The sequence below is a fragment of the Lathamus discolor genome, chromosome 14, assembly GCF_037157495.1.
Source record: "Lathamus discolor isolate bLatDis1 chromosome 14, bLatDis1.hap1, whole genome shotgun sequence".
Lineage (NCBI taxonomy): Eukaryota > Metazoa > Chordata > Aves > Psittaciformes > Psittacidae > Lathamus > Lathamus discolor.
The window spans coordinates 2083321-2098521 of record NC_088897.1 but is presented as its reverse complement, the minus strand read 5'-3'; the positions used below and the strand labels follow the sequence as shown (position 1 = coordinate 2098521).

Here is a 15201-nt window from a genome sequence, read left to right as displayed (position 1 = left end):
CCATCTCTTTTCTTTCCTGCTTGCAGTGTTGAGGAGCACAGCATGAGGGCCTGGGGCACAGGTAGCTGTGATAACCCACGGCACAGCTCCTCAGCCCCGGCTCCCTGAGACCCTGCAAGTGCTGCCCTGGGCAGTGGGCAGAGCTGTTGAGGGTGCTGAAGGGACCTTGCTCCCACGGGACTGTGTGGGGCATGGGGGCCATCTGTCCCACAGTGCCCCCAGCACGGGGTGGTGTGCAGTGCCTCTCAGTGAACAACCTCAAGCTCAGCCAGCTTTCCTGCTCATGATACATAATAATGTAACCAAAGGTACATCATGATGTGCATAAAGGTACTTAATATACTTTGAGAGATGGTGAGGATGAACAGCAAGGGCTAGAAACCCCTCAGCATAAGTTGTGTTCTTAAACATGAGGGCTGCTGAAAAGAAGCAGAGGCTGTTACTTAGGGCGGACTTTAATTTGGTTTTATACTCTGCACATGATAGATGGAGACGACATGAGGATGCCCTTCAGTTACTGGCAAGAGGACAGGCCATGAAGTTTTAGGTACAGTGCTGGGGAGGGCTGCAGGTTGGTGGCTCCTGTAGGAGCCCAGCTTTGCTCCTGAAGACTTTTTGAGTGGGTTTTTCAGTATCCAGCAGAGCTAAAAATGAGCTGGGCAGCAGCTCTAAGGAAGCCTGTCTCACCGGACAGAGTGTATCTGGAAGAAAACCCTATCCTATTGTTACGCCCCCTCTCCTGTTGATTTTAGGCAGGCTGTGAGTTCACAGAGCCACGTAGGGCCAGTGCTTGTAGGAGTGGAGTAACATGGAAAACAGCAGACGAGCAAGCACATCACGTCAGGGGGTTCTGCTTTTGTTGTTGCTGTTGTTAATGACTCCACTGAAATGAAACCTCTGCCAGAGGACTCAAACTTTCTCATGGGCTCCTGCAGCCAGGCCAGCTTGGAGAGGGCGATAGCATCACATTGGTAGTAATAAATTAAGATTGGAAGTGGCAGTTGTGACGAATAGAAGTAGGCATTTCACAGTATTGCAGAGCTTGGTTACGTTACATACTTTTATCTATCTTGCTTCTTGGCGGCTGATGGTGCCTTTTCATTACCATAATGGAGTTTACCTGCTCTTGAAGTGTGGGGTTATTTTAGTTTCTGAGATATAACCTACTGGGGTTTAAAGCTACAGGATATTATAGGTGGTGTGTCACTTGTGATAGCATTTTAGGTGATATTCCTGGTTCTCTTGACCCAAACCTGCTACTTACTGGCTTCACTCGTTAATGCTGATGATTTTGTTATTTCTCCCCAGACTTAATTTTTCTCCTAGTCTTGAGGTTTTCTCTCATTTTTCTATAACCCAATTTCAGTATTTTCCTGTCTCTTCTTGTCAGGCATACTCAGGCGCTCCAGTGGGGTTAATGGCCCAGTAATCTCATAAAAAAACCCTAAATATTATTTAGATTTATTTTCTTTTTTATTTGTTTGCTTTGTGACTTGTGGCCAAGCAGTTTCCTCACTGGGGGCTGCTAAGAGGTTTATGTGCTGCCTCGGCAGCAGCCTCCCCACAGCCCTGATGAGGGGCTGAGGATCGCCTGCAGCCGGAGGGATGGGGCCGTGTCAGCTTCAGGCAAGGTCCTGCCTGATGGTAAGAGACTTGCTGGCTGCACCCACCTTGTTCTCAGTGAGAGCAACACCATAGTAGTGTGGCAAGACAGCAGTTTCACATCCTTACTCTCAGCTACAGATTTCTTATATTAAATATACAAGATTTGTTATATATTTTTATATATATGGTTTCTTTTACAGACATATGATTTCTTTTATATATATATGGAATATATAATACATGCATATTTTCTTACATCTATATTAAAAAATGAGAAATATACAAGAATTTCATATACGTACATTTCTCCTGTTACTAAACTAGCTTTTTTCACAGTCCATCTAAAACTTGAAAAAAACCCTTTTGTCTAGCCCCAAACATGAAATCCATTTTTTTTGGAGCATCACCAAGTCTTCTGCTGAAGGAATATCCATTGAAAGGTTATTTTCTTTCTTTTTACCCATCCATTTAAGGAGATGTCTTTCAGCTGATCTGAGAAATAGTGGTGCCCAAATAAATTATGAAGTCCAACATAAAGTTTTACATTGTCTGCTTTGTTCCTGCAAAAATAAAGGAGCAGAGCTGTGTGCCGCTGGGAATGACATGTGTTTCACTGGGATGAATAGATCCAAGTGTTCAGTTTAAATAGCTGGGTGAGAAAGAATCAGTGGAGCTCTTGGTTGAAAAGAAGATTTACACCTCTTGGGTTCAACATTTTTGTTGTTGCATTACTGGTTTATATGAGTCAAATGCAGTGGATTTTAGTGAAGTTTAAGTAGAATCAGAACCTGAAATTGCTTTTCGGTCTTGGGTGGGGAACTGGTCTGGAGAGGGGCAAGCAAAGAGGTCACTGCTTGCCTTTTGTGCTCATGGGTGCTGTGGGGCCATGCAGTGGCATGGGGTGTTGCAGGAGACACTTTGGCTCACACACCAGGGGATGTCCCAGGGTCACACACCTGGGCTCAGCATGTCTGGGCCATTCAGATGCTCATGAGCTTGTGTGGAGATGGACTTCTCCTCCACACCAAAGCTGTATCACAAGTCAGGAAACACGATGAATTTCAGCTGACAGTAGATGAAAAAGGACCGAGGAAAAAGGTAAAAAAATCCCAGCTTTGGCAATCTCATAAGGAACAATTTGTCTGAGCTCATGCTGAATCTTTTCCCAGGATTTTCCAGCCTTTCTTTTTTTCCCCCATTGTGCCAATTGCCAGGACAAACGTGTGGGTTTGGGAGGCTCCTCCTCTGACAGCGCAGCGGGAGCAGCCTGGCTGGCTTCAGGAATGGGGCTGGCTGAAAAGAGCCCCTTCCCACCCTTCCCACCACCACTGGGGTACTGCCACACAGCTGTGAGGCTGCCAGGCTTTGAGCAGAACAAGGTGATGTTTCCTGGATATGACCGAAACTAAATTGGGTGAGGTTTAGGCTGTTTTAGAGCTAGTGTTTTAGCTGCTGTAGAGGTTGTCTGAATGCAGTGTTTTATTTGGTTGAATTTAGTAATCTTAACAAGAAAAGGGGGAATGGCTTTAAGCTGAAAGAAGGGAGGTTTAGATTAGATACTAGGAAAAAATTCTTCAGGAACTGTTGCAGGTGAACTGTCACAGGTTTCCCAGAGATGCTGTGGCTGCCCCATCCTGGCAGTGCTCAAGGACAGGTTGGTCGGGGCTTTGGAGCAAGCTGCTCCAGTGGAAGGTGTCCCTGCCTGTGGCAAGGGTTGGAACTGGATGAGCTTTAAGGTCCCTTCCAACCCAAAGCATTCTATGATTCCAACCTAAATGATTCTATGAGTTTAACGGCGTATTTTAGGGTGATGCATCTCTTTGAGCTCCTGAGGTGGATGCAGCGTTGCACTCCCACCATCTCTCCCCTGGAGATGTCACCTCCACCCTGGGCAGCACATGTGGGGCAATTCCTGTACCATCTACTTTGTAAAGAAAAGTTAGGTTTGGGATGTCTGATACCGTCAAATGCTTTAAATATGAAGAGATAAACTGCAGCAGTGGTTGTGATTCTGGAAGAGCCTTTTTGATTATCATACTCTTCTCTTTTTTCACATGGGTGACTGAACTGTTAGGTTTTTTTCTGGTCCTTTGTGCCCCTGCTCATTTTTCCGCTGTGGGACAAGGGCCAGCCTCAGCTCAAGGGCTTTTTCACTTTGAGAGAATAGAAGGAAGGAAGAAAGAAGCAGAAAATATATTAAAATGAGAGATTTTATATTAGTTATGTGATCCCCCGGGAGCAACCATAAAATTATGTGGCTTTTTCGTAGCCATTTACTATTCAATATAAAAAGGGTTGTTGCCATAACAACCACTGCATCATATGACATTTGATACCTTGGTGAAACAGGGAGTGCTCTTAAATCAACTCCCCAAATTTCATATGAAAGTAAATACATTTTACTGGTGATTTCGAGGCAAGTTTGCATTGTGTCAAGTGATGTGGTACCATTACCCTGCTAAGCTTCTGGGCCTGATCCTGAAAAGTGGCAAATGTCTTCAAGCCCTGAAGCCGACATTACTCAGCAGTGTGTGAGATTAGGTGCTAAAGGAGTATGTTTTCCTAAGTAAAATTAAATGGAAGGAGCAAATGACACCTTTTTTTTTTTGGCATTTGTTGCTGACTGGGGAATGCCAAAAAAATAAAGAAGTGGGGCTCTATTGGAAGTCCCGGCTGCCAACTGTGTGATCAGCACAAAGGAGGGAGATGGGGGGGGCGGGTTAAAAAAAGACGTTTATGTAAGCTCACATTTGCCTTTGGAGTTCGTCTCGCTGCAATCTGGTCCGCACGTGCAACACTGAGGGGGTAGAAGTGACATCACCCTTGAGATCCGCTTTGGCTCCTCTCTGGCCAGAGTAATGCAGCTCTACCTCACTGCAGGGGGTGCATGGGCCGGGGGGGGTGCATCCTTTCCTGCTTCGGGTTGAGCAGCGCCATGACCACCTTGGAAGGCAAGAATGTAAAATGTTTATCAAATGATAGAGGAGCTGTTTGGGTCTTACCTGGCACAGCTCGAGGAGGGTCCCTGCCTCTGGGGCCCTGACGCAGTGGAGGTGGCTAGTCACAGCCATTTGATGTCATCCACACTGATGCACATAAAGATGAAGGCTGACATTAACCACATGGGTATTTTTTAACAGCAGCTTTGTTTCCTGAAAGTGTGTGTTTTCCAGGCACTGAGAGTGCTTGGATGGCAGTGGTGGAAGTAGTTTTCCCCACGGGGCCTAGGCTGAGATGTCCACTCCCTAAATTGGGGTTATCCATCTGATTTGAGGATTATGGTTGGGACATCTGGTTTTGGTTTTTTGTTTTTCAGGCTTTTTTTTTTAATACAGAAGAAAATGTATTTATTAGACATCTAAATATGCTGTCATTTCATGTAAGCTGAGCTGTTTCTTTCGTAAGGCAGATGATAGACAAGTTCACCAAGCTGCAGAGAAAGGCTTTGCTACTAAGCCGGTGTGCCTCAGTGTTGCCCAAGAAACACTGTTTTCCAATTTCCCTTACTAATTTTGTATCCTTGCCCTCTATCCCATTAAAATTCCCCTCAAACCAACACACCAGTAACTATTTTCAGTGGCAAGATAAGGCAATCACCGTTTCTTTTTTAGTAGCTAGCCTATTTCAGACTACCTACATTTTGTACCAAAGCCAACATAAGTGTGGCAGTGTTTGAGAGTGGCTTAATCTCCCCGTGCCCTCACAATGAAAAAGGTAAGTGCAGGAGAAGAGGAAGTTGTTGTTTTAGCATTAGCTTTGAGGCTGAGAGCTCCTCTATCAACTTGTGTCCTGCTGCTGAGGCCCTGCCTGGCCAGCACTGACCAGCAACTCTGTCCTGTCAGTTAAAATGCTTCTCATTTTTGACACAATTCTTTAACTCAATCTTTCCCCTGATGTTCGTCATCGGAGTGGAATTTACATTTGTTTCGTGTATTTTTAGCCAGTGACCGGTTTTCCACAGCAGCCTTGAAAACTATTTAGCCTGAATTACTGGCATTTCACTTCGCACAGGCAATGCTTTGCAGCTGAGGACTGAGACGCTTTTCTGAATGATTTGTAGGGGGTTTGAATGCACAAGGCTTACACCAAGCACAAGGAGGATGCAGCTCCAGGCACAGCCTCTGTGAAATTCTGGAAATGCAGAGAGTGGTGCTCCCTGCTGAAAAAGATGTGAGAAATCACCTGTGCAGCTGGCAGGGATCACAGGGAGGTGTCTGAAACAGCACCACGACTTCCCATTTTCATCCCCAATCTGACATGCTGGCTGCTCTGCCAAATAGCTGACAGGTTTATTTCTTCCACTGTATAAGAATGGTGTATTTTTATGGGGCTTTGCTTTACTGGAAGCTATTCCCCATCTGTGTCTGTGGACACTGACTTGGTTAACCTCAGAGCTCTGCGGTTCTCATGTCTATCAATCATGTTTTGCGCTCAGTGGTGGCTGTTAGGCTTTGATCTGGCACATCTCAAGGAGGTGTCCTTTCATGGCTGCGCGCTTAAAGAAGTTTGGCATTTTCCAGTGGGTACTTGCACTGAGACACAAGAGCAAATACTCACTTTGGTGCAAGGGGCAGAAATGCCCACCCTGGTAAATGCAGTGGCTAAATTAAGCTGTTGAGGTTTTTTCTCTCCCCCCCCACAACATCCTGCAAGTATCAAGCAGTTCACGATGAACCTCTAGGCAGGTCTGCAGCCTGTAACTGTAACCTTGAGCATCTGTCAAAAATTCTTTCCTGAGTGATCCTTTCAAAAAGCCGTATCCTGTTAATTTTGGAAATTGTTTGGACTCCTTGAGTTTGAAGATGTTATTAAAAAAAAACTCCAAATTTTTTACAGGGTTCATTATAGCCCAGTGGATACCACTTTGGAGGGGGAATACAGACTATTCATCCAGAGTGCATTGAAACTTGAGCTCCTAATTTTCCCTTTGGAAATCTCACTTTAAAACTGTTTTCTTCATCCTGCTGTTGACTTGCTCTGACTCTGAGAACAAGTCACCCAGCCTGGCCAGACCTGGGCAGTTTGGGATAGGCGCACCCCAGCTTCTGCTCCAGATGACCATGGTTTATCAGCTTGGCTCAATTGAAAACGAAAATGCCCCTTATGTAAGTCACAGCTCTCTGGCTTTATTCGTCTTGGCTTTGTTTTACAAGTGGCTGATACATGAAAGCAGAGAAAAGGCTCCAGCTGAAAACCTGAGCCGACCCTCTCAGATCTACGCCCTGCATATCAACAGCCACAAAGTGGTTAAGAGACTTGATGCAAAGCTGATAAAATGCCAAAAATTCCTCATTCTCTCTCTTGGGGAGCAAGGAGGGTTGTCTGGAAAATGTCAACAATAAAAATTGCATTTAAGTGGTATATAATGCATCCAGCTACTGTGGGCAGAGTTATGTGCAGCCAGACGAAGGGACTTAAAGAGTACAAGCTCCGTATGTTACCTCCCATCCCAGTCGGAGCACAGAGAGCAGTGCCGCCACTGCGAGCTCTCCTCGGCATGGGCAGGCACCAAATAGAAAGGGTTCCTGAACACAAACGCCAGCCGCAGAGCAAATGTCTTCTGTTTCTTCGTAATTCTCATTTAAAATTGGCTAAATGCACAACTAGTGTAAAGTGATGCATTGTGCACATCCATCTGTCCAGCCATCTATCCCTCCATTCATCTACCCATTTATTTACCACAAGTTGAAGACACCACCCACTGCAGTCTTCTCTACTTGGCCCTTTGCCTGTGTCTTCGTCAGAAATAGACATGACCTTGCCAGATGCTTTGGGCACCCCAGGGGTGTCAGCCTGGCTGGAGATAAACTCCAGGAGCAGCTGGGCTTGGGGAGTACACACTCTCAGTTTAAGAGCAGGAAGAAGAGATTGAAAGGGGTTATGCCAAGAAAACAAGAAAGCGGTATTCCTCCTTTGCCTGGTAAAAGGAACACAGGCTTTTCTTAAAACCATCCCAGCTCTTAAAAGAAACTCAATTTCTTAAAGCCATTTTCTTCCATAACATCTGGGCACGTCGTTCTTTGTGGAAGATTAATGCTGGGATGGGCAGCCCTCCTTGGCCTCTAATGCTCTGTTGAGAAGCCCTGCACTGGCCTGAGAGGTGCCTGGACCCAGACACCTCCACACGGAGCCATTCCACAAACAGGAGGGGAAAAAAAATCTGCTCTTTTGTAGTTTCAGCCGCAGATAAAACAAGAACAACCGGCCTTCCCCCCCCTCCCCATCCCTGTGGTTTCTGTGATTTCTTTTTTGCCCCTGCTAAACTGTGTATTTTTCAGCTCAGTAAAGTATTTATTAGGATTCTTTATGGACCAGTCTGCCGGTGAATTATATTGTACAGCTTCAGCATGAGCTTGGAAAAAACCTGCATGAGTTTTTTTCCACCCAGACTGACTCTATCCAATAGCAATAAGAAAATGAGGGTTTACTAGGAAAGCTTTAATTTCAGTTCTGCTTGCCAGAGCAGCAGATACCTTTTCTGTCTTGGTTCCTGTGCATTTATATAGTGTAATTTTCCCATCTAGTTTGAAAGCAAAGCTAAAGCTGAGCACTAGCGGGCTTTTGTGTCCTGCTAGTAAAAATATTGTGTCCAATAGGTATGGCTTGTCTTTTTTTGTTCTTTTTCTTTGAATTGGATTTTTCACTTTAGCATCAATTGTTTTTCAGATAATTCTTAATTCAATGCATAAATACCAACCACGACTGCATATTGTGAAGGCGGATGAGAACAATGCTTTTGGGTCGAAGAACACAGCCTTCTGCACCCATGTTTTTCCAGAGACATCCTTTATATCAGTGACCTCCTACCAGAATCACAAGGTATGCTGCTTTTCGGGCTAAAATCACTTAATTTCTCTTTATGGGCTTTTGCTGCCGACAGTTGCAAAATGATCTTCCAAACTGCTGCGGCACAGCAATATCAGTGCTGTGCTTTGATGAGTGGGATCTGTTTGCTTGTAGGGAGGGGGGGAGGCTGTTATGCTGCTATTGTGCAGTTGAAATGCCTGCTTTAGAAGAAAAGTTTCCATCCCAGCATTAAGGAAGAGGGATGAGCCAGAGGTTGCAGTTAAGGAGCAGCACGGATGTCGCTGGCTAACTATACCTTGGCAAACCATGCGAGTCCAAACACTAATGAATTGGCATGCTCATAAGCACTAAAATGTCATTCAAAACAGCGAGCAAATCTAATAATGACTAGTAAAGCTTGCTCATAAATCTACAGTGAAAAGTAATTATAGTATGTGTATTTAGTGAGACATATGAGGAATGTAACCATAAAAATGCAGCTAAGAGCCTGCTCTGTGGTTAGCACGTGAAGGCAGGAGGGGGTTTAGGTTTGTTTTGGGGGGATATAGAGTACAACAGCTCGGTTCTGTGCTTTGGGTGTGTGTCACAGGTACCTATGTGTTGCAGGGTTTGGCTTCTCTGTATGTCTGTAGTGGCGGCAGTAGGTAGTGTTCTGTCTGATGACTTTACTAACCCAGGCTACCAACAGGATGACCAGCAATGTGACAATTAATTGTCACCTCCCCGTGACAACGGGTGATCTGTCACCAAGGCTGGGAGAGGAGAGGATGACAGGCAGGGATGGCATGGCTTCCTATTCAATCCTGCTACTGATTTGCCTGCCTTTGCACAAGCTCCTGCTTCCCCTGCAGTTTTCCTAATGGTGAAGTCCCACTTCAGGGTTGTATGAGGGTTAATTGGAGTTTTCAAAGTACATCAGGATTCATAAAGCAGTGCCGGAGCCCTCCAAATGCGAAATCTGCCATGTGTTACTGTGTCATCTCCGTCTGTACACATTCATAGGAAAATACTACAGGAACAGGAACACATGTGAAATTCTGCCTCCTCAGTAATCTGACCAGACCTTTTCCTCCCAAGCAGGATGCCTGTATGCCTTTTGATGCTTGAAGAATAGAGTCCTTGCAAGAGTTTGCAATTAGTAAGCCAGTTAAAAGACTCAGAGCAGAAATAATGGATGTGTGTGTCACGGGGAGGGGGTGGGGGGGAAGCCCAGGAGTACCTGTTTGGACGCTGGAGTGAATCCTGCTAGAAGAGTTGTAGCTGTTGGTGTAAACTGACCAGTTGCCCAAACACGGTTAACCAAAATGGCTCAAAAGAGTTTATTTAATACCTATTTAAAGTGTCAATAGTGCCTTTCATCCCTAAGGTTCCCAAAGTGCTTCATAAACTTAATACTTCTACCGCCATTGCCATACAAGAACTGCTGGGGGGAGGCTGGTAGCTGGGTGGAAGCACAGAGTGGACCTGACAGATTTAGGGAAAAGGCACAGAATAAACCCTAATTCTTTTTTGAAGACCCCAAGAGGAGCTGCCTGGTGCTGCCCAGCTCTTGCTGTGCGACCTGCAGATGGGAGGGTTGGATGCTGCCCAGCACAGAGGAGCAGGAGGGAGAAGCTCTCACTACAGCCTCACTGCAGTCTCAAGAAAATCACAGCTTCAGAGCAATATCTGAATGGTTTTACTTGTTCTCTTGGGCATTAACAATTTAAAACCTGGTCTGGGTATCTTTTAGAAGAACAAACCACTGAAGTACTTTTAGCTCAGAAATATCCAGCTTGCAAGAAGTGTCTTTGTGAATAATTGTCTTTCTAAACAAAAAGTGAGTCTTGGTTACAGAGCTGACTGTGGGCTCCTAGAGATGGAAAGCTGGTGATAGAAGCTAACCCTGAGTACAGACCAGTGAGGATAGTTAACCCAGAACTCCCTCCTGAGCTGGATGAAGCCAGGGGAAGGTGGCAAGGAGGTATTGAAGCCCTGATTCTTCTCATGTCAAAGGAAAACCTCAGTCACTAAATAACAAAACTAAATTATAATGTATAAACCTGATGTGGGTTAGGAAGGGCTCTACGCTTCTTGTGGTTTAACAGCTGATTGGGAGCTACCCTTGAGCCACTGCAGGCTGCGGGATAAGAGAGGAAAACCTTGAGCCCCTGAGGCTGGTTAAATTCACGTCACCACCTTCCTTCTCTATCGCAGACACTGGCCAGCTGTTTTCTCTGGAGTTTTTTTGGTAAGGGATATTTTTTGTAGCAACACTCTTGCAAATTCATCTGCATGCAGAACTTGCTGGTTATCCTCACGCTGAAATCAGATGCAGGCTGGAGCAAGCCTGCGGCTGGCTAGCAGGGGGAGCAGGGCTGCGCTGCCTCAGACAGAGAGGGGACCCAAGGGCAGTGGGTCTGCAGAGGCACACGTGTCCTCGCCTCCCCATCAGTTTTCTGCCACAGTCACCTCGCCTCCTCCTGGAAAAGGTCTTTTCAGTGACAGCTGGATGACCAAGGAGATGATTCTGCTCACTGGTGTCCCTTAGCAGGGAAAGACATTACTAAGACCTGGTTCTGTCCATGACATGTGTTAGACCTGTCTATAACCTTACTGTCAAAGGTCCTTAGAAATATATTGGTGCATAGACACATGTACAGGAGGTGGACAAGGGATATTTTTAGGAGTTCCTGTGTCCCTACAAATGTTCTGGTGCTGCTCTGGCATTTTCTAGCCCCTGAAACCCTCTAGGGGATCTTGGTGACTACCCGCTTGTCTTCACAAAATCCTCTGTTAGAGAGATGGTTTATTTTAATTTTTCACTGGACAGCTACCTCTTTCCAGCATTCCTGACCATTGCATGGCTTTGGTATGTACCTGCCATGTAATGGTCATACCCAAAGGTAAAGAGAATGATCGGGTGGCAGGGTTGGCAAAGGAAAACTGTATTTACTGGGGCTGTAAGATAGAGGAACTAGTGAATACCTTACAGGAAATTTCACGCACGATTTTTTTAACAGAATTTTCATGAAATGGCAGATCCTTCATAGCTTCCCTACAAAAGCTGAGCTCCATCAAAATTAAGTCTACACCAAGTCAATTTTAAGGCTTTTGGACCCTTTTAATTCACTGTAGCTTCTGGGGGGAAAGACACTTCTTGCAAAAACACAGCAGCTTTCTCTTGCCTGGAGATAAAGCACTATTTGAATTATGATTCTTTTCATAGAGGAAAAATGATTGAATGATGGACATAAATAGAATTGCTATGGAAATGAGGAAGAGCCATGCCATAAGCAATAGGGCTCTCTAATGTGGAAACATAGGAGACTTTTAAATCACACATATATATTCTCTAACAAGAGCCCAGAATAAGAACACAGCACCCAGAATAAGGCTGAGACTCAAGGAAATTCACTTTCCTGCCCTCATTTATAATTGACAATTCTGTCAGCTTTAAAAGCTGCTTCTGCAAGATCTAGCACTGAACCTCACAGCTCAGTTTCACTCTCAGCACTGAAAACAGAGACACTGCCTCTGCCACTACATCTTTAAATGGCTGAAACTCTTGTGGACTCTGCCTTTCACAGAGTGTCACACAGGACAGGACATCTAGAGACCTCCAGCCTGATACCTGCTTCTGCACCTCTGCATGTGGTCTATTTTCAAATGCTTTGTGCTTGGTTTCGTTCTTTTAAAGATAACCCAGCTGAAGATTGAAAACAACCCCTTTGCCAAGGGATTCAGGGGGAGTGACGACAGTGACCTGCGCGTGGCACGGCTGCAAAGGTACGGCTAAGGGGTGCGAGGAGGGGTGGTGGACAGGAGGGATGATGGCAAGGAGGTGCTTAGCGAGGTGGCCTCCTGCTCATCAGGATCAGGAAACTGCTGCAGTGTGCAGGCTTGTGCTCGTGTGCATGCATGGGTGCCCTGAAACCAAGCAGGCAGTGTCCGACACGCACCCCCTTCAGACCAGTGCCCTGTGCAGAAATACAGCCTTACAGTGGAGCTTGAATCCTTATTCTGCTATTAATGTGCTGAACCTCTCTGGAGAAGTTCAAAGTGTCTATGCCATCAGGCATCACATTTATTTGTGCTTGAGGGCATTAGGGCTTTCAATGCCATTTATACCCCTGAGAAGCTCTTCCTGTAATTCAGTGACACACTCTGTGTGTTGTCGTAATACTTGCCCCACCCAGCAGAATGCAGTATGAGTTCATCACATTTGGCAAAGGGTGTTGAAGATATTAGATGGAGATGCCCTAGTGAAGCCAAACTATTATTTCATCTTTCTGTTAATGCTTGTTGCTATCTATCTGGTAATATTTTTTTCTCACCTCTTTCAGCAAAGAATATCCAGTAATTTCCAAAAGCATCATGAGGCAGAGGTTGGTGTCCAGTCACGGCCAGCTTTCAACAAAGCCAGATGTTAACCCACTCCATGGGAATCACCAGGCCCTTCAACATTATCAGTATGAGAACGGTGCTCACATGCAGTTTGCAGCTTCAGATACTCAAGATCTGCCACTCAACACCTTCACAGCACAGAGAGATTCAGGGCTCTTCTATCATTGCCTAAAGAGAAGAGGTAACTTGAGTTTACAGCTGAAAAAATACTACAGCAAATAAACCTAAGAGCATGAGCACTGAAAGCTTACTGCTAATTCTAGTTTGTTTTGGATTGGTCTCTCAGGCCTTGATCTTCAAAGATACTGATGTGATCAAAGTGGTTTGGAGGGTCAGGGTCCAAGGGCTGGGTTTTGGGGCAGTTCTTGGTGGTTTGGTCTCGTAGAAGGCAAATTCAGACTCTTAAATCAAGAGACCCACTCCAAAAAAACCAGAATGCATCATTCAAATGGCACAAGGCTACACTGGAAAATTATCCATTGTTAGACTCAGATGAATTAATAATTGTTTCGAGGAGGCTTTATCTATCCTGGGGTGTTCTGTTACTGCTCATTAGCATTAATGAAGCTATAGACATTCAGCACTTTTTCAGGACAAAGCCATTAGCAATTCTCTTGATTGTTGCACATTACTGGGACCATGGTAGCTGCGTGGAAGCTTCCCCTTCTTCTTATCCACTAGTTTGCTAGTTCTCAAGTCTAAGTGAGCTGTAACTACATTCTCTTCCTTTTAGCCCAGTATCAGATGAGTTCATGGAATGGTTTAAGTTAAACGGAAAAATTATGCACAAAAACATAATCCTCCTATTTGCATGTCTCATTGGCCACTAATTTATTTAAGCTGTGAGAATCCTCTGATCATGGGCAAAGGAAGAATCTAACAGCACCAGTAATGAGGACTGCAAGGCAAATGTGTAGTTTTAGCAGATGTTTAATGTGCAGATGAATTCACTAATTCATCCAGAGAATACTCCTAACAACTAACAGAAAGCTGCTGGTTAACACAGCCACAGTCATCGCAATCTGCAGGAGAGGGGCTACAGCTTCCCAGTGTAAAGCTGAGGGCTGATGACTGGGAAAGGGCCCCTGTATCTGGAAATATTTCTGCAGCTTTTGACATGAATATCTGGGAAATGTATGGTCATTTTTGTAATGACAGGAAGGCAGGCTGCGATAAGACCCTCTAAGAGACTTCTTGAATTTGTCAGGAGTACCACTGCGAGAGTGTCAGGGACCTCTGTTATCTGGATGAATGTGAAGTAATCTCTGATGTGAGAATAGTAGCCTAAGTCTCTCACTTAACCTGACAAATGTCACCAGAAGGCTTTGAGGCCAAGGGGATTAGCCTGACATTTGCAACACAATGTCTTTTTGATGTTGTACACTATCTTTCCAAACTAAAATGGTTTAACTGGATTAATCTGAAAAAGAGCACCAGTTATTCAGTGAAATGGTCACAGACTGAATGCTCAGCTTCTAAGGGGACTCCATAAAACCACCCCAGGCTCTTAGCAGATCGCTGTTAAACACCATTGCTCTGGGAGCTGCTCCTGAATGTGCATTTTCTTTTACTTGCAGAAAGTGCTCGGCACCTGGACCTGCCCTGCAAACGCTCCTACCTGGAAGCTTCCTCTTCTGTAGGAGATGATCACTATTTCCGTTCCCCACCTCCATACGATCAGCAGATGTTAAGCCCTTCCTATTGCAGCGAGGTGACTCCGAGGGAAGCGTGCATGTACTCTAGTTCTGGGCCTGAAATTGCTGGTGTCTCAACAGTTGATGACTTGCCACCTCCACCTCCTCCCTTGAGCTGCAATATGTGGACTTCTGTTGCACCTTACACCAGCTACAGTGTTCAGACAATGGAAACTGTCCCTTACCAGCCTTTCCCTGCTCATTTCACTGCCACCACCATGATGCCACGGCTCCCGTCCATCACGGGTCAAGGCTCGCAGCCACCAGGTAACAGCCACTTCAGTGTCTACAACCAGCTGTCCCAGTCTCAGGTTCGGGAGCGTGTTCCTTCTTCATCTTTCCCAAGGGAAAGGGTGCACCCGTCTGTGTGCGAGAGAAAACCCCCCTCTCCGCACCTAAACGCGGCGAATGAATTCCTGTACTCACAAAGCTTTTCCTTGTCGAGGGAATCATCGCTGCAGTATCATTCAGGGATGGGGACTGTGGAGAACTGGACTGATGGATGACTCTGACGGCCAAGGGATGCCACAGACAACGTTACTGCTCCAGGACAGTGTTCAATCAGTGTTGATACCTGTGGGTAACTTGCACTTCGGTGAGACAAATGTGCATTTCCAGAGGGATTTGTGTGGGTGAAGAGCTTGTGTCTTCAGACACACAGAGAATTACATCTCCTGTCTCAGTGGGCTGGATTCATCAGTCTCTTACT

At 45.4% G+C, this 15201-nt stretch overlaps 1 protein-coding gene across 1 annotated transcript in view; it reads left to right on the top strand.

Annotated features, from left to right (window-relative positions):
* Positions 1–14998, top strand: part of TBX4 (T-box transcription factor 4) — a 39344-nt gene extending 24346 nt beyond the window's left edge. Inside the window, exons 6-9 of the mRNA XM_065694571.1 lie at positions 8272–8424; positions 12092–12180; positions 12738–12979; positions 14376–14998. Coding sequence (XP_065550643.1) covers positions 8272–8424; positions 12092–12180; positions 12738–12979; positions 14376–14998 — 1107 coding nt within the window. The remainder of the gene's footprint in view (positions 1–8271; positions 8425–12091; positions 12181–12737; positions 12980–14375) is intronic.
* Positions 14999–15201: the final 203 nt, after the last annotated feature.